At 37.0% G+C, this 19,332-nt stretch overlaps 1 protein-coding gene across 31 annotated transcripts in view; it reads left to right on the forward strand.

Moving 5' to 3' along the window:
* The window catches only part of ptprsa (protein tyrosine phosphatase receptor type Sa), a 210,268-nt gene that overhangs the window by 98,701 nt on the left and 92,235 nt on the right, over positions 1-19,332 (forward strand). For all 31 annotated transcript variants that reach the window (XM_067396814.1, XM_067396816.1, XM_067396792.1 and 28 more), the window contains 2 exons: positions 4,940-5,085; positions 6,176-6,317. In XM_067396814.1, the coding sequence (XP_067252915.1) occupies positions 4,940-5,085; positions 6,176-6,317 (288 nt within the window). The remainder of the gene's footprint in view (positions 1-4,939; positions 5,086-6,175; positions 6,318-19,332) is intronic.

Raw genomic sequence — 19,332 nt, forward strand, 5'->3', positions numbered from 1 at the left:
TCTCCTGGTTGGGACTGTTAGTCTTCTGCATCTTCTGATGAAGCCTTCACAGCAGACGATTAGCCAGCGCCACTAGTGAGAGACGCCCGAGTCGTATGTTTCCATGGCGATGTCTGAAGTCAGATCTGTTGACCGAAAGGCATGTTGGTTTCATGTGGCCGGAGAGAGAAAGAGAGAGTCCAATTGAACCGCGGTCGGTCTGAAGTCAGTCGAGCACACGGCCACAAATCTCTGCGTTCAAGCAGGCGAAGCTAAACCTGCGGCAGTCCTTTTCCTCTCCAGACACTCGCCAGGACTTTCTCTTCTAGTTTTAATCGTTCGTCACAAAGACTTTCAGTTAAATGACCTCTTTTGTCATTTTGGGGTTGCTGTGAATCTAAAGACGACCTTGTTTGTGTCTATGATTGTAGCAAACGTATGTTAGTGGACAACACCATGGTTTTTACAGGTAGCTTGTTGACCGAAAAAATCATCACATCATGTCGTTCCAAACCCGTCTGACTATTTTTCCTCCATAGAGCGCAAAAGGAGATGTTTTGACGAACGTTCACGCTGTTCTTTTACAAGAATAGACGTGACAAGAATGGTCAAGCTCAAGAAAGGACAGAAAAGGACCTGAACAGTTGTCTGTATCACTCGTGCGATCCATGCAAAGTATGTTGAAATTTGTGAAGTTATTAGCTTTATTAAAGGGTGAAAGACGTGATTGGTCACTTTTTTTGTCCAAAGGCCTTATTAATAATAAGGAGTAAAGATATGACGTCCAAAGTATGTAAGGTAGTACAACTAGATCTCTTTTATTGAATCCAAAAGGTTTTAATTATATTTTGCTACATATAAAGGTATTTTAAAGATTTTGAAGTGGTCATTCGGTTTAACCGTTCAAACGCCAATACAGCCATTTCATTAGTGATTAAAATATCTTAAAATGTAATAAACATGTATATTTTTTTATTCTGGCATGATTTTATATGTCATTGATTTGTTATGAGAAAGAATGTGCAAAAATTCATTTGGAGTAACCGATATAAACGGACCATTTTGGATCAAGTCATGTGGTCAGGATCATGTGACAGGATGTGACATCATTCAGACACCTGCAAAGGACCACATGGTCATGAAGCAAAGAAACTAAATCTCTCTTAACTATTTGAAAAACTCATGTTTTCACTTTCGCTCATATGCATGTCCCGAAACATCAGGTCATTCGGTACAACCGCTATAAAACATGGAAAATGTTGTAATATTTTAAAACCTTGCTAGCTAGATATCAGCCTGTTAGCATTGTTTGAAAATATCGTCATTTGGTATAACCAAAAGTGTCATTCGGTAAAACCGAAATTTTGGTTAAACCGAATGACTTTTTTGGGGACAAATTTTGTCAAAAAAGCAGTTTTAATTGACTATAAAAACCACATAATCTCATTGTTAACACTTAATAAAACGTATATCTCTTTTTTACACTTTTAAAAACCTTATTTGTCAATGACCCTAAAGCAAATAACATCACAATTAAAGACATTATCGCTACCGGTCAGATGCTAAAGGTGCAGATTTCACAAATCTCCATGTTCAAGCAGGTGAAGCTCAACCTGCGACGGTCCTTTTGCTCTCTGTCAGAGTTTTACTCGTATTGTCATCACATAGAAGTCTACAGAGACTCTTTTGTCATTTTGGGCATTGCTGTGAGTATAAAGATGAGCGCGAGGACCTCCTTCGCATCTAGGATTACAGCAAACGCACTTTCCATAATGTTAGCGTCAAACTCGGTATTGTTTTATTATAAGAGCAGGTGCTTGACTTGTATGTAGAGTCAAAACATTACAGATGTTTAGGCCGAAACATGCCGCTCACATTGATTTCTCAAATTACAGCCACTTAGGACATTATCTGGCTCTGGGATCCCCGTAATTGCCTTTTTCAGAGGTAAAGTACATATGATACCGAAATGTGCCTTTTTACCCCTTTCAGATAAGCCTCAATCAGCGGTTGAAAGGTGGCTATTTTAAACAAGATGGGCGGCAAGTGATGCTCTCTCCCCTTTCCTAAAACGCCCCTGATGGGCTGCCATTTTTTGCACCAGCATTTTTCTAATTCTCAGCATAATGGAGCTGTTTTTTATAAGCTTCGAAAGGGTTTTTTTACTCCGTTGATTATGGTGTTAGTCATCTAACCGCGTCTATCACCCCGAGCCTCCCATTATAGGAGACTCACCAAATGGAGGCGGCAGAATCATGTTATTGGAAGCATTTCGAGAGTCCTGCAGTTCCTAACGCCAGAGAAAGAGTCTGAAAGGAGACGAAGCATGTGAGAAAGGCATGAAAATAAATAATGTATGTTTATGTATGTATATCAGCATTTGTTCGGCACATCTGTGCTTTGTTTGTGCCGGCAGGATGATGAAAAAGGTGTTTATTTGGTATTGTTTCTCCTTCAAAGTGTACTGAAAACACAAGTAAGTCTCGGCTAGTGGAAAGGTTAATTGTGCGAGTGATCCTCTTTGTCTGGCGAAGTAGCGCAGCTCGTCAAAGCTTCTCTATTACACTCACAAGCTCTCGTCAGACTCGGCTGTCAGAAAATCCATAACTCGCTGCGCCGCAGGCCGTCGCATGTGGCCGCCAACCGTCATGGGTAAAGCGTCGATACGTGGCCGGTGGGAACGTGTGACCTCGGGCTGCACCGCAGAGGCTAAGCTGTAGGGAGCTAGTCAATCCATCACTCACGGCTGGTTTTTCTGACCCTCGTCTTGTAGCATATGTTTTTGTGCTCTACCAAATAAATTGACTCATACCAACTAAATTGGTAGACCCGTGTGCGTTGGCACTCTGCAAGTTGAGCTTTCGTAACTTCAGAATAAAACAGAAAGACCTCGGGCATCATCTTCTCCACTCTCTGGAACTTCAACGCTTCAAGTGTGTTTATCCGCACCCGGAGATTCAGGGGCTCGCCTGCATGCCCACGGGCGGTTAATAATTAATTTGCCGTGCTTGCCTGACCGTTTGATCATCTCCTCATATCTGTACGCTTTCTGGATTTTAGCATGTTCCCCTAGAGAGCCTCTTCTCATATCTTGTTGTGTCAAGCTTGACCTACTGCCCCGCGGAGAGAAAAAAGCGAGCGCCAGCGGAGGCCCACCGAGAAGAGTCGAGGTAGACGCCATGATAATTTGATGAGCTGAGAACAAACTGTGCTGGGTTCTGATGAAAAAAAACACACATTTTTATTTTCCAAAACTAGCGTAATCCACAAAGAACAAGCGGTAATGGTAGACAGAATGACAGACCAAGCTGGAATAGCTAAGTCACGACAGGAAGGCAGAATGATCCATTGTTACCGACTGTCAGTCCCAATCATCTCTGGATGTCGTTAGCTTACAGCTGGCATGTCTTATGCAAAACGTGTGTGGGGTTTTGGATGCTTCACCTGACAAGGGGCTTTCAAATCGTGGCAGAATTGCAGGTACTTTATTATACATTGGCTAATAAATTATTCACAATGGCGTCGACGTGCGCATTGTCTGTGGTGTAATTACCGGCGTGCTGAAACACAGGCACTTTCCATTTGCGCCGGTTTCTCGCCAACATTTCTATCATAGCAGAACAGGTCACTTGCCCACTTCAGTCCTACTCCTCTCACTCGTTATTTTATGGTTGAATGCACTTTGAGTACTGTTAAATTGCATGTATGTGGGTGTGTGTTCAATTACTCTGTAATTTAATTTAATTGATTTGCTGTTACAATGGCCTTGTGACGAATTGGGCTAGCTTCACTTAAAGCATACTAGCAGCATGCAACTCTTACTATTTCTGCAGTATATACTATGCACAGTATGTACATTTTTTGTATATACTGAATGTATGACATGCTTTATTTGCCAAACAATGTAGGTTTTTTTCCCCCCACAATGCAATGCATCTATCTTGAATCACCATATTCATGTGAACATGAATTAACCTTCTGGTGCTCTTCTGTCTTTTTTTTTTTTTTTTTTTTTTACTTCATCGGAATGGTACAAAACTTGGTAAAGGTTTTGGTACTTGGTGAACATAAAAAAAAAAAAATCATGTACATGATTCAAAAAGGTTATGAAAAAATAGTCATGGTCAAAAATGAGCACATTGGAAATGAATGGGAGACAAATTTCACCTAGTGAAAACTTTTGGTACTGCATCCAAACAAAATCTTACTGAAAGCTCATTTTTTGAGATATCAAGCTCAAATTTGGAACTTTTTTTTTTTAGATTTATGGCTTTGATTTTCTTGCAGTTTTAGAGTAAATTGTGTTTTTGAAAATATTAAATATTTATATTCCATATAAAAAATTAACATCGTATTTTTTGTGCTTTTTTCATAACAGTAAACAACGTTTTGTAACTTTTTTAAGTAAACTTTTTAAAACTTTTTGAAAAGAGATCAAAATTAAGTCTGTGCTCTAAAGCATTCAAAAATGACAGTTCTATGCTCAAAAAGTCAATAAGTGGATTAGAACTACAGCGTAAATATAATTTAGTACTATAAAATCCCCTAAAAATACAAAATATTAAATAAGAAACATTATCAAAATAAAATATAGTACATTTGTTTAATTGAAATAAAAAAAAACTTCTGTCTTGTTTGACCGACACGCGAAGAGCACCAGCTGAAATATCAGCTGTCATATTTCTCTTTCTTGACTCATTTGGCCAGACTGCCCAGATTTTTTTTTTTCCCCGTACAAAGCCGTTACATGCTAATTCAACATGGTGAGGTTACTTGAAAACAGTGTTGTACATGTTAAAACATTTGGCGTAAACTTTAGCGTACTGTTTCACATACTGTTTTTGACTAGATATAGAAGGCAGGATTGTAAATAGTAAGCAAGTATTCCCTTCTACACATTGTTATAGTGATGAGGCTTGAAGCTAAATGCTAATAGTATTTTGCCTGTTTCCTTGTTTAGCTGCACCCCAGTTTACAAAAAGACCTCAAAACATGATCGGCGTCTCCGGGGGTGTTGTATCCTTCGTTTGCCAAGCCACAGGTGACCCCAAGCCACGAGTAACCTGGAACAAGAAAGGGAAGAGGGTGAACTCTCAACGCATAGAGGTAAGACTGGTAGCACTTTAAGGGCAAACGTATCAGTTGAATAATCAACTATTCCTGTAGTATTTCTCACAAAATGTCATCAAAAACATTTGAGTTAGATCTCAAGTGTTTATGAAGCACGCAGCATAGCTTCTGTGTGTATTGAGCAGAGCTAGTCTGTGTCTTTTTTTCCTTGCTTGTTGAATTCTTTTGTCATAACACAGCTGGCAGCTGTAGTGTCTTGATCGATGTTTCGTATATCTTAATTAAAGCTAGCTCTGCATTTAACCATTCTGTCACTATTCAACAAAGATGAAAAACTTCCCTCAAAAAAAGAAAAGATGAACGCAAAAATGCGTTGGCAGTTCCGATCCATTCGTTGGCGCAAACCCAAGAGTATGCTCAAGCTCAAATTATCATCTTTGTTTCGTTTAAAAGTCATTTCGTGAGGGGTTTGAATTAATTCGCTTTCCCTGAAGGCTTTGCTTTGATATTGATCTACACACACTTAGGACAGTGTGCCATCACTGGGCTGCTTCTCATTATCGTAGCCTTGAAAACTCACCAAAAAAAGAAAATGAAGAGAGTTTTGCCACTGGCTTACAAAGAGACTCGTTCCTCTTTGTCATTCCCTATTGATTCGTGTGACTGTTTCGCTACAATGACATCAAATGCGAAAGCACCGCAGGAGCCTAATTAACTCTCTTGCATAATTTGAGCTCACAGCGACATATAGATGTTACAGGATATTTTGGAGCCTTAAAATAGAAGCACAACAATTTTTGTCAGAATTAACTGAATCTAAGCATCACCTGAAAAGAGTTAGGGTTAAGTTAAAAGTTGGGGATGCTGGTTGACCAAGGAAGCGAGAACACCAGCATCTAAAACTTTTCAATTAGGAAATGATGTGTCATTTACCAAGACCAATCCCTCTAGAGCAACCAGGAATTAAGTGCCTTGCTTTCGGGCACTTGGGATCGGTAACGCTCCAGTTCTGGGATTGAATTTATTGCCTTTTTGTCTCTTTAACCACCAGGCAACTGTTAATGACATTTACCATGAAGCTTTTCAATGAAATATTCCAAACCCGCTCTTTATCCCTCTCACACAGACAATAGAGTTTGACGAAGGTGCGGGGGCCGTCCTGAGGATCCAGCCTCTCCGGGCGCCTCGAGATGAGAACGTCTACGAGTGTGTGGCGGAGAACAGCGAAGGCGAAGTCAGTGTGCAAGCTACGCTGTCGATCATTAGAGGTAAGAGTACAGTCATATGGGTTGACAGTCAGATGTGTCCAATCCTGCTTCTAGAGGGCCAACGTCTTGCAGAGTATCTCTGCCTGGAAGTTTCTACACCAAAGACTATAGATATAGAAAGACAGTTCACTTTGCGTACTTAGGAATGGGAGAAACTGCAACACGCAATATGGCGGAATGCGTCCTGCCTGAAAGAGCGAAAGAGCCAATCACAAGTCATTGCATCACTGCAGCTGCCGTTAGAAGCTCCGGTTCCCTCCAGAAACCTGAGACTCGCGCTTAGGAGAGCTTTTTTAATGCTATTTGAGCATAAGAAACAACATTTATGGTATAGCTCATGTCAGATTTTGTTGCTGGTTTGAAATGTTTTATTTAAATGTGAGTTCGGCAAGCAGTTTTTGAGATTTCAGGATTCCCCCATTCAAATAGATAGGACTTGGTCTTGGATGCCCGAAATAGCTGCCTGGAGGTGTTGCAAATATGGCTGCTGACTGAACAGACTTTACTTGAAAGGAACTTTGTCTACACTTTCAGAAAAAAAGGTACAAAAGCTATCACCAAGGCAGTACACTTTTAAAAGATACAACATTGTACCTTATTTACTCATAAATGGTACATATTAGTACCTAAATTGTACATATTAATACCTTTTGAATGGGCACCACACCAGTGACAACTTTCCTCCCCACCTTTTTTTTTCTGAGAGTGTAGTGATACTGAGGAACTTGATTAGTTGGTTCAGGTGTGTTTAATTAGGCCTGGAGGGCGACCCTCGGGAAACAGGATAGGATTCACCTGCTTTAAGTTTGTACTACGTATCCCCCCTGGGATACCCACCTATAAGAATGTTTTAGATATCTCACTAATTAAAACACCTGATTCAACTCATCAGCTTCTTAGTATGATGAATAGGGAACATTCTGAGAGGTGAGTCCAGAGGACTGTAGTTGAGAAACACTGCACAAACCTTAGGATAACTTGACCAGCATTGTCTGGTTAGCTTGAATGTGTCCCAATATTATAGAATATTAATATTGCAGAAACTCTAAATCCGTCCTGGTCGGTTGCAGAACCTCTGTCATGTTCACCATTGAGTTATGCATTTGTTCCCCGTGTGCTGAGGCCTTGTCATTGCCGAGCGCTGGAGCAGGCAGCTTGCAGGCTTGTTCTTGGGCCCAAACCCAAGCCGAGGGTTTTTGTAGGCAGCCCAGTTTTACATGAAAATCCTGGCTTTGGCAAGACCCATGTGGCTCAGGAAGGAACACATGCGGTAGCACTAGGGGGAAAAAAAACGGCTGCTCCCCCCTTCGCTCTCTCATCCCCATCTGCTGTGGGCCCGCATTTACATCGAGCCTTATCACAAGAGCAAGCCCCACATGCACTCGTACAAAGGCAGACACATGTGTCCATGCGCTCCCAAAGGAGAGTGCCTCGGCTCCTGAGCGCCTGCGTGGACATCAATCAAAATCAATTAAACTGTCCACCATCATGCTCAGAATTTGTGGTCTCGAGCGGGCACTTCTTTCATTTTGTCCCTGACCAACTTCTGAAGCTGGTGACTTCATTAAGTACTCAGTCACCTTGCCGTCTTCAGGGTGTGTCCGTCCGCCTGCGGCAGAGACAACACAGAAAGGCTTTGCTGTAAATCTGCCGGTGCTCTTTCCAGGGGCTTAGGTTTGTTTTTAGCTGCCTTCTGGCTGCCCACAAGAGCGGTGAGCAGAATGCTTAAGATGTGCCATCTGCTTTTCCACCGCGTCGCAGAGTCCTCTGAGAGTCCTTGGAGGAGTCTTGGAGAAAACCAAGGCAAAGACACCTGCAACCTTCGCTGCTTCTCCTCTGTGTCACTACGGGTGTTGAACCCTTTCTTCCCCTCCTCTGCTTTCTTCTCTTGTAGCCTCACTGTTTTTCTCTTCATTCTGACCCTGGCTTTGAGTCCTTCTTGGCAGTCTTGTTCACCACCGACCCATAGCTAGCACTTCATACAGTCCAACACCAACAGCAGCCCAGGTTTTGCCATCTGCTCACACCCTCAAGGTGTCAGACGCTCGCACACTTCTTTACACATTCAGGTGTGTCTGGCCTTAACTTGCCCCTGGTCATGCTGTGTGAATGCTGGCTTCAGGGTGCTGGCCAACAAAAGATCAAAATGGTAACTCTGGACCGCACAGCTACGCGTTTGGCATCGTGCAACCCAAATCCAAAGGTGTCAGACCACCTTTCCAAAACATTAGCTCTTGTCCAAAACCCAATACTTTTTTAGACAGCATCTTAGGCTAATGCCAGATGTGAAGGCTTTTGCAGAAGTTAGGCTATGATGCCTAGTGTTAGCAGCAGCGCAGGGTATATTCTGTGTATAAGGCAATCTCAGAATGCATTGCGCCAGGCTCAGTGGGAAAAAAAGTCCATTCAAGATGGAGAGTAACTATTCTACCTAATAATTGTGTGTGCTATGTATATTTAATGCTCTTGGCCTATAATCATTTAATTATTCAATCTTATGTAATAATCAACACTCATATAGGTAAAAACATTTAAATTGCACATAAGGTTTTTATATCAGTTTTTTTAATAACAATCATTTCAACTCCAGTTTGTTGGTGAAATAAAAACATTTAAACAAAAATTACCTGTAATAACTTGTTTTCATGACAGATTTATTCAAACATACATTAACCTGTTAGCCAGCACCCCCTTTTGGAAAATCCCAAGAAATGACATACCCAAACTAAAACAGATACAGTTCATGAACCCTTTGCACTAAAAGCACAAGTATGGTCTCATTTGAAAGCAGACACTTTGCAGTTTATTGTAAAGTCATAATTAATTATTGTCACAATGAAGAAAATAGTTAGCGTCAAAGTTTTGAAAAGTTATTAGAAATGTATTTTTATGAAATATCTTTATGGAAATAAAAGTGAAGTTGGCCTTTTAGCAATCTATAAATGCACTGCAGCTAAAGCCACATGTCTGGCCATGTTACATTTCAAATCTGAAGATGATAAGTTTAAAACTCTGAGTTTTATTAAATGTTTTTCAAGACCATGTCATGAGATTTTATTTAGAAAAGATTAAAATGTTAACTGATGTTTATTGTCACCTATTCAAGTGTATTGTCTATATTGTTTTGTGGTGCTAACTGCCCCATTCAGTGTCAGTCTCCCCTGAACACATTCACACCTCTCCAGCCAGCTTATAGCTCTAATTATTCTTTTCTTTTGTCTTTATTATAATTACTGATGTTCTATTCAAGATGATTTAATCCCTCATTTCTTTCACCAAACTTCTCACTTCACCTTCTTTCAAACTGTATCTAATGCCCTTCTTGAAAAAAAGAAAAAAATCAGTGAGCTGAACAATTCAAAATGATTTATTTGCATTAGCTCAGAACAGGTGCATCCCTGGGCTCGTTAGCATGTTAGCTTAGCACATCAACAAAAAGCGACAATTTATAAGATTAAAACCATGTTTTTGCTACAATTGTACAAGTCGAGTGTTTTAAATAACCTACTGTGATGTGATGTGGCTTCGGATCAAAAATCAAACAGAAAATATATCATTTTAGGCTATTCTGCACAATAAGAAAAGCTATCTCGATTAGCATTGCATTATAAATATAATCTATTATTATAAATACCTGACATGGCGTGAAGAACACAGATAAAAAAACATATCGTCACAATCGTGTATTTATTACTTGCAAAAGTATCGATTTGCACATAATATTCATGATTATAGCATAGGATTATATAGCATAGCGAACTCTGGAAGCCTGTTAGTTCCTGGTATGTCACATGATTGCCTCTCCTTCATCATGTGTCATTTGTGGACTAGTGTGCACAGAGCGCCCTCCGGCTGCAGGTATGAGTTGAAAACACAGTAGATCCGTGTATACAGCGTTAATATGATGACAACTGCGTGTTTTGGGTAAAAATTTAATAAATATTCCATTTATTCTAGCTCTGTATAGAAAATTGACATAAACGTATGAGAATCCTTCAATATTTCTCCAAATGTGCATGCCTTTAAGCTAAAAGCCCCGAGGGATGTTATTTTGTGGAGTTTTTTCATGACGATCTCACAGGAGTTTTTTTCTCAATGGCTGAGGCTGACGCTCATATTTCAATGAAAAGGTAACGACTCCGTTTTTTCATATTCATAACTCCCGACGCATATTAACAAATAACGGTCAAGATACGATGTTGAGAGTAAAATAAAGATTAAAAATTGAAGCTCGAGTCTTAGATCTTTTTAATGATGTATAGTTTGTCAAGGTAATTACATTAAATCTAACAGTAAATTTGAGCTAATTTAAACAAAGAAGCTTCGGTGCGTCGGCGCGCCAGTACAGGTTAACAGGTTAAATAATGAGGACATCACTAACAGGTTAAGTAAAAAATATAATGAATGCAGTGCATATATTTAGCAAGATGCTCTTCTCTAGAGTTATTTTTTCTATCTAACTAATGCATTTATTTATTTATTTTATGTAATAAATGCATAATAACTAATGCATTTATGGGCATTGAATATCTTTCTTGAGGTAAATGTGACATTAATTGACATTGTATAGCCTATAAGCTGTTTAATTGTCGTCTTTCCTTGGTTGAAACACTGATTGAGTGATTACATGAGACAGGATTCATTTTGCTAATTTGTAATGTATCTTTCAATATACCTTCTGATGTTCACCCATGTTTATTTCATGCTGTAACTAGTAGTAAAGAGAAAGAGATGATCGGTTCACATGCCGCTTGATCCGTGCTGTCACAGATCCGTCACGCCATATTAAACGGCACCACAAGGATATTTATTGTTGGAATTTTGTAATAAAATCGGCAGGATTTTAAATTTGAGACTTTGGTTCATGTTAAAAGTAACAACGCTTTTTGTGATTTTTGGATAGCAGTCGCACTACAAATTTGTCTGCATGTAAAAAAAAAAACAAACAAAAAAATTAAAATAGCTCTTTCGGCAGAAACTTTTTGATTAATTCAGTTCATCCATATGTTTCCATGCTTATTTAAGTGTAGCGCTGTTAGCTTAGCAACATGCTAATGGAAAACTCATACTAATGTGAGGAGCACTATTTGACTTGCTGCCTATGAAGAATGTCTTAAATCAGCACTTTATTAGAAGGTTGTAAGTAGACTGTGTTCTTATCTTTTTGGCAGTTTGTCTTGCTTTCTGCGCCTCTTCTCATCTCCAATCTCATCCTTCGCTTCCAGAGTTCGTGCTGTGACCCTTCCTCCTTCAAACTCTGGGCGCAGGAACTCGTTAGCACTGCAGAGCGCCAGAGAGGATGATCTCACCGCGGCCCATGCCCGTTTGATCAGACGCTTTTAATTGGCTGCTACCCTGCAGGACGAGCCGCGTTTGTTCTGTCGCTCCTTGCGCGGTTTTAATTGGACTGTTCTAAACCCCGACGCTCGCCGCAGAACCCCTTTTATTAGCCATTTTTTAATCTCAGCTTTCGCGCTGCCGTTTCCAAATTCGTCCCTGTCTCGTTTGTCGCACTCAAGCACAGTTTGAGCAATCTTAATGTCACGTTTCTCTCTCTGTGTCTGGATTGAAGTGTTTTTCTCTGATCAGAGATGCTCATATCTCATCGTTATACTTCCTTTATACTTATTCTGATATTGAATCATGTTTTTAAGACCCTTAAACGTGTCTGTGGGCCGGTTATGAAATACATTGCTGGGTTTCTCCAGCTCCATTTTGTGGATCAGGGTTAAACGTCTCTCCACATACCTGATAAACCACAGCACTGGATGCCCGGCCCCCGGAGGATTGTGGGTATTAGACTCAGTGTGTTCTTACAGAGCCATGAGTGATTTGAAGTAAAAAGGCATTGCTGATTACCATTCCCGCTGTTCTCAGGTGGAAATGCCTGCGTCCAGTAGCAAAAAGTGCATTATAAAACATCAGTGCGCTGGAGGCCTTAGACACGGACCGCTACTTCCACAGCATGTGGCTACGACTTAGATGCACGGCGTAAGAACAATGCTAAAGCTACATTACCATTACATTGTTTAACGTGTTTATAAAAAAAAATCAGCACCATTTTTTAGGGAGCCGTGTCTTTAAGGTCCAGCAAATCCAGCCAGTCTCTTTCTGCTCTTCTATTGATTCTTCTCTGCGAATAATCTCTCTGTCTGTGGCTGATCCCCGTTGGGTCAATATGAGGCTGTAATTAGCGCTGGCCTGTGTTAGCAGGGCACATGGAGTAGAGTTACAGACACGCGGCTGATGGCTACCTGTTCGTTCAGATCGCTCAGTGTGCTTTCAGTGGTGCTAGTGTGTTTTCAAGCAGATCTATTTTCCATTTTTACTAACTATTGACTCAACCACATGCTGTATGGTCACAAGTGCACTATTTTAACCAGTATTTGGGTAAAACACGTATTGAGTGTTGCGTCATTATCTTAGCAACATGCTAACAAAAAACATGGAAACTTTTTCATAAAAGCATATCCTACCAAGCCCTGGACATGACATGCAGGAAAAAAATAGTTGGCTAAATCGTGCGCTTTATTTACGATTTATTAATTCGTTCCCTGAATTAATTAATTAGGGAATGAAATAGTAAATCGTGTGCATGATTTAGTAAATCGAAGGAAATTTAATTTTTTTTCTTGCATGTCATGTGCGGGGCTCCATAATATCCTAAACGCACTGTGATTTTTTTTTTTTTTTTTTTTTTTCAAAATTGTCAATAAAACAAAGATTATTGGAGTTCATAATACAAAAAAAAATAATTTTCATTCATTTCTGTCTTTCTTAAAAATAAATGTAAAAAATGTAATGTTCTTTGTAAATATTTGTGAAATTTACTAGCTAGCGAAAATTGAAAGTAATTTTCAGTGCAGTTTCTAACCATTTTTTGTTTAAAAATTAATTTTTATTATTTTATTTATTTATTTATTATTATTAAAGTAATGTATTGATAGTGTATTCATTATTTTATTTATTTGGTAACACTTTACGATAATGTTTGATTTATTAACATTATTTAATGTGTTAGGTATCATAAAGTAACAGTATTTTTATGCCATTTATTAATCTATTTTCATATTAATTATAATATTGTTCATTGTTAATTCATGTTTGTTCACAATCCATTAAATAATACTAAGTTATGTGACTTGAAATGTTATTGTATTAGTATATGTACAAATTTACACCAGCTATTAATCTAGGTTAATTTTTGATCATTGATAATTTCCAAAGTAATATTAATCAATCGAACCTCATTAACTATATTTTTGTATTTTTTATTTAATTTTTTATATTGTTATTTATTGTTAGTTATACCATATAATTACAAAGTGGACTAAAATTAATGAATAAGATGTTGTGAAATATTGACATAGCCTAATTAAGTATAATTAAGTATAATTGTAATATTTTTGTATAATTTGTCATCTAAATTGCAATATTTTTAAATATATTTTTCAGTTGTCATCTAAAAAGATATGACATTATAGTCAGGGTAAAGTAAATAAACATGACATTGAAAAAATTGACTTTTTTAATATGTTACTTTAATGTTTTTAATTTAATTTGACGTGTTATTTACTATTTAAATATTATTTTTGGTGTCTAAAAAGATATGCCATTTTAGTCGGGGTAAATTTATGAACATAAAAAAAATGTCCAGAAGATAAAGCATGTGGAAATGAATAATGAATATTGTGTTGCAGTGACTAAAGTGGGTGGACTTCAGTAGTGTCTCTGTCCTTTATCTCTCAGTTGTGGAAGTGAAACACGCTACACTAATGAGAGGAAAAGGAGCAGCGCGTGATAGAAGTAATGAAGATCAGAGAGAAGGATAAGGAGCGGATGACAGGGATTCGATTAGAGTGGAATACAGCTGTATTTGCCCAGTGCATTATGGGCGTCCGCCTCTCATAAACAAAAGCAATTCCCATCCGCGCGCTCTCAGCTGCTCCCCGATGCATAATGCATTTGTTTAGCCGCGTTAAGATCTGCCAAAATGCACGGACTCTGTCGCCTGCGCAGTCCATTATCGTCCGGCGCGTTTGAAAGCAGGAGACAGTCGTTTAGTATCTGACGTCTGATTATAGAGCCTGTGATGTTGTAAGCGTCTCACTGACATCCACTTCCTGTTTGTTACCAAGAGATTATTGACAGCTGAAATGGAGTTCATAAGCTTGCGTTGTTTGACCCTTCAGCGCTCCCGCCAATCTGACGTTGCGCAACTTACGTTTGTTTACGTCACAATGTGATGAGAACAATCTTTCAACTTTCAACGTTACAAACATTTTTTAAAAATAACATTTATAGATATTGATTTTAGTGATTAAACCTTGCTATTTGATCATTAAATATGAATAAATTTTGTTACACAATTGGTTGTAATAATTTTAATTGCCAGAAGTATGTCTTTAATTCACTTTTAAAGATTAAAATAAATGAAGGCTACATTTTTAAGGCTATTTTTTACATTTTTAAGCTTTTTCTTTTAAAAAAATGCTTAATTAACATGCAGAATTAAATTAAAGAGCATTTTTGTTATTTATTTATTAATTAAGCATTAAAAAAAAATTTAATTGGATGGTCTTTTTTAATTAAAGAGTAAAGTATAGACTGCATTTTATTTCATACAGATTTGTATTCAAATTACTGTTGAAAAAAAATTAAATATTTTAAAACATTGTTGAATATTGCCTATCATAAAATTTATAGATATTGATTTTGGTATTTAAATCTCACTATTTAATCATTAAATAGGAATTAGTTTTGTTACAAAATTTATTGTATTAATTTGAATCCGCATTTGCCTTAAAATGACTTTAATTTACTTTTTAGAATTTATTACAATTTGATGTAATTTTGTGGTTTTAAATTTCAGACAGTTTAAGGGTGATTTTTTTTTAAATAAATGCTTTTTAATTAAAATAATGGTTTAGAGTTTAAATATATATTTTTTTTAAATTAAAGAGCAAATTATTTATTATTTATGTATTATTTGTGTATTATTTATTTATTATTTATTAAAGTTTATTAATAAATTATAAATAAATTTATTATTCATGTAAGACATTATTGTTGAGTATATAAGAGTAAAAAGTAGCACGATTTTAAAATAACCTTTATTGATATTGATGTGTTGTTAAAACCTCACTAGTTCATCATTAATCACACTTTTTTAGGGGGAAAGTGAACTGAAGACGCTGGATTAGCATTAGCTGACTATAAAAAGTCTTAAAAACTCTTCAGAAGTATGTGAACTCTGAGGTCAAGCGAATGAATTCACCACATTCATGAATGAATCCAGCTGTGGGTTTCTGTCTGTGATTTTGAGTTTGACCGTTCAGATCTCCCGCTCCCGCTCTTCATCCTGGGCTTTCAGGACGGAGACGGGGATGTGAATTCGCACACAGCGCACGCTCGGCCTCGGAGAGAGGCTCCTGAGGAGATTGGCGGAGACGAGTTTATGGCACTCGGATGCTTTGATCCTATGAACCCGTAGAGCCGTAATCAAGCCTGATTGGCCACGGGGAGCGGACGGGACGCTCGTCTCTGGAGGGGTTTGGTGCTCCTGCTCTCACTGCTGATGCCTTCTCAAGGAGGGCCACTTCGTCCCGCGGGACATGATGAGACGGACCTTCAGGCTTTAGCTTTTACAGAGACGTAAATAGTCAAATTCTCATACATTTGTTGCTCTCAAGTTCTGCTTTCCCAGATCATGTTCTTCTCCTCTGTTGGACACTGAAGTCATCGTTTCTTTGTTGTCGTGTAGCAGGATGTATTTCTCATATATTTTATTTTAATTATTATTATTATTATTTTAAATAGCAATTTCATTCAGGATGAATTTAGTTGAATGTACTATTTATAAAAAAAGACGTACATGTTGAAAACCATGCATATTTTTTTTTTTTTACAGTAAATTATTATTTTTTTGCAAAGAATAATTCTCAAATTTGCCTTTGCAAAGATCATCGAAAAGGCTCTCACTATTTGATAATTAAATATGAATTAGGTTTTTTAAATAAAATGTATTGTATTTATTTTTGGTAGCATTAGTCTTAAAATACTGTAATGTGTGGTTTCAAAACTTTATTTCTCATAATTCTGAGTTTTTCTTAAAATTATTTCTCACTATTCCAACTTTATTTCTCACAATTCCGAGTTTATTTCTCATCATTCTGACTTTATTTTTCACAACTCCTAGTTTTATTTCTCACAATTCTGAGGTTATTTCTTGCAATTCCAACTTTTTTCTCACAATTACGAGTTTCTCTTGCACTTCCGAGTTTATTTTTTGCAGTTCCAAGTTTATTTCTCACAATTCTTAGGTTTTTTCTAGTAATTCCGAGTATATTTCTCATATTTCTTAGTTTATTTCTCACAATTCTTAGGTTTTTTTCTAGTAATTCCGAGTATATTTCTCATATTTCTTAGTTTATTTCTTGCAATTCCGAGTTTCTCTTGCAATTCTGAGTTTATTTCTTGCAATTCAAACTTTATCTCTCACACTTCAGAGTTTATTTCTCACAATTACGAGTTTTTTCTCTCGATTCGGAGTTTATTTCTTGCTATTCCAACTTTATTTCTCACAATTCTGAGTTTCTCTCATAATTCTGACTTTATTTCTCGTCATTCTGACTTTTTTTTTACAGTTCCTATTTTATTTCTCACAATTCTGACTTTATTTCTCTCTATTCTGGCTTTATTTCTCAGGTTTTTGAGTTTATATCTTGCAATTATGATTTTTTTCTAACCATTCTGAGTTTGTCATGCAATTCCAAGTTTATTTCTCACAAATGCAAGAAAAAAATTCAGAACTGTCAGAAATAAATGCATAATTCCGAGAAATGCTTTGTTTTCCTCCCTCTTGTGATTTTGGCCATCCATCAGAAAGTCTCTTAAAGACTGGACACGTGTTGGTGATCCTGTAGACCATCATGTGAACGTTCTCCGGCTGATGTTTGACTCGATTACAGATCTCGGTCGCCCGAGCCGAACTATCCTCCTCAGCAGCAGCAGCTGTAAATATTTAAAGAGCATCTCGTGATGTTGTATCTCCACAGACCTCTTCCGTTCACTGTCTTAGACGGCTTTGGCACTAGACCATGCAAAATGAGCATCTGTTTCCTCAAGCGTACACGTCTTCATTTCAAACTTTAGGCCGAATCGTAGCCGGTAACCGTTTGCGTGGGCAAAGCTGTGGCACCAGGTTTACTCGTCGCTCTAGGATGCGAAGGAACTGCAAGGATCCAGACAGACAGATGAGTCACTTCTTCAAATGCTTGTTATTCCCCTCGAATGTGTGACATGCTCTTTTCCAGTTCATAGACTCGGTGCTTTGCGCTCGAGTTTCACTTCCACGAACACCGGCGCCCTCCCAAGCTGTGTTTGCAATTAAGTGCAATAATAAAAATGGCTCCATTAAGGCATTTTTCCATTTATCCTCCCCAAGAAAGCGCCCTGTTGGGCCATTTAGTCTGTGGACGCAGCTCTGCTGTAATTAGATGCTCGGCTAAAAGCGCACAGAATGAAATGCTCGCGCACAGCTTCTTTCTTTCTTTCTTTCTTTCTTTCTTTCTTTCTTTCTTTCTTTCTTTCTTTCTTTCTTTCTTTAATAAAGAGTAAATTCATCCAGCAGGTTTTTAGCTGTACATGTACTTAAAGAATTAGTTCTAAATTATTTTAATTTAATTTTACTTAATTTTGTTGTTTTATTTTCAAAACAAGCACATTTTTTGTAAACATGCTTAATGTACATTTAGAATTTTATTTAGAAAATATTTAAGTTTAAGTACATATTTTTTGCAAATATGCTTGATGTACAAAAAATGATTTAGAATGTAATTTAATTTATTATATATTAATATATAGAGACTGTCACCATGATATTTTTTGCAAATGTACTTATAAATTAATAAGTAAATGAATTAATTTACTGTTTATTTAAAGTATATTTGCCCAAATGGCCTTGGTAACAGTCTCTATTTAACAGTATTTCCCTCTCGTCCACATAATACAGCATTATCAGTGTGTTACCTTCATTTATCAGGGCTTTATTTGGAGGAAAACCACTTGAATGTATTGAAGGATTGCCGAGACGTCCTGTTACACACGCACCTCGCATTACTAACGAGGCCGACTGAAGCGAGCGACAGCAGGAAATGAGTCCAGGAATGGAAACGGCCTCATTGGCATTGAGCGTTTGTAAGGGTCTGCTGGTCTCCTGTAGTTCGGGCCCGTCCGGAACCAAGCAAATAAAGAAACGCAGGAAGGCAGTTTCCCCTCGTCTTTGAGTCAGGATATTGGACCGGAGCGATTACACTCCTTACCTATTTTTAGCATTATACATGATAATTTGCCTAATATTTGGGAATACTTGATATTTGGGCTTATGTTTATGATTTTAAATTATATTTATGTTTGTATTTAGAATTATGCATGAAATTTGGGATAATAATTAGCATTTTTATATATTTTGGCTTATTTTTAGTATTATACATGATATTCATGAGTATTGTGCCTTATATTTGGTAAAAGATGATATTTGTGCTTAGATTTTTTTTCTAATATTTTAACTTATATTTAGTATTATGCATGAAATTTGAGCTTGTAATTAGTCATTTATATGATTTTTGGGCTTATATTTAGTATTATGCATAATATTCCACCTTAGTTTTAGTATTATACATGATAATTTTACTTTATATTTGGTGTTATAAAAGATTAAATGACTTTGTATATTTTATAATTGTGCTTATTTAAGATTTTATCTATTATTTAAGCTATTTTTTTTAAATAAACAATAAATATGTGTTTATATTTAGTATTTTATATGATATTTAGGATTATATTTAATCTTTTATTTGATATTTAGGCTTATATTTAGATTTTTTTATTATATTTATGCGTATATTAAATATTTTATATGATATTTAGTCTTATATTTAGTATTTTATATGATATTTAGGATTATATTTAATATTTTATTTGAGATTTAGTATTTTATATATATTTATTTGAT

This window comes from Chanodichthys erythropterus, chromosome 10 (genome assembly GCF_024489055.1).
Source record: "Chanodichthys erythropterus isolate Z2021 chromosome 10, ASM2448905v1, whole genome shotgun sequence".
Classification (NCBI taxonomy): Eukaryota; Metazoa; Chordata; class Actinopteri; order Cypriniformes; family Xenocyprididae; genus Chanodichthys; species Chanodichthys erythropterus.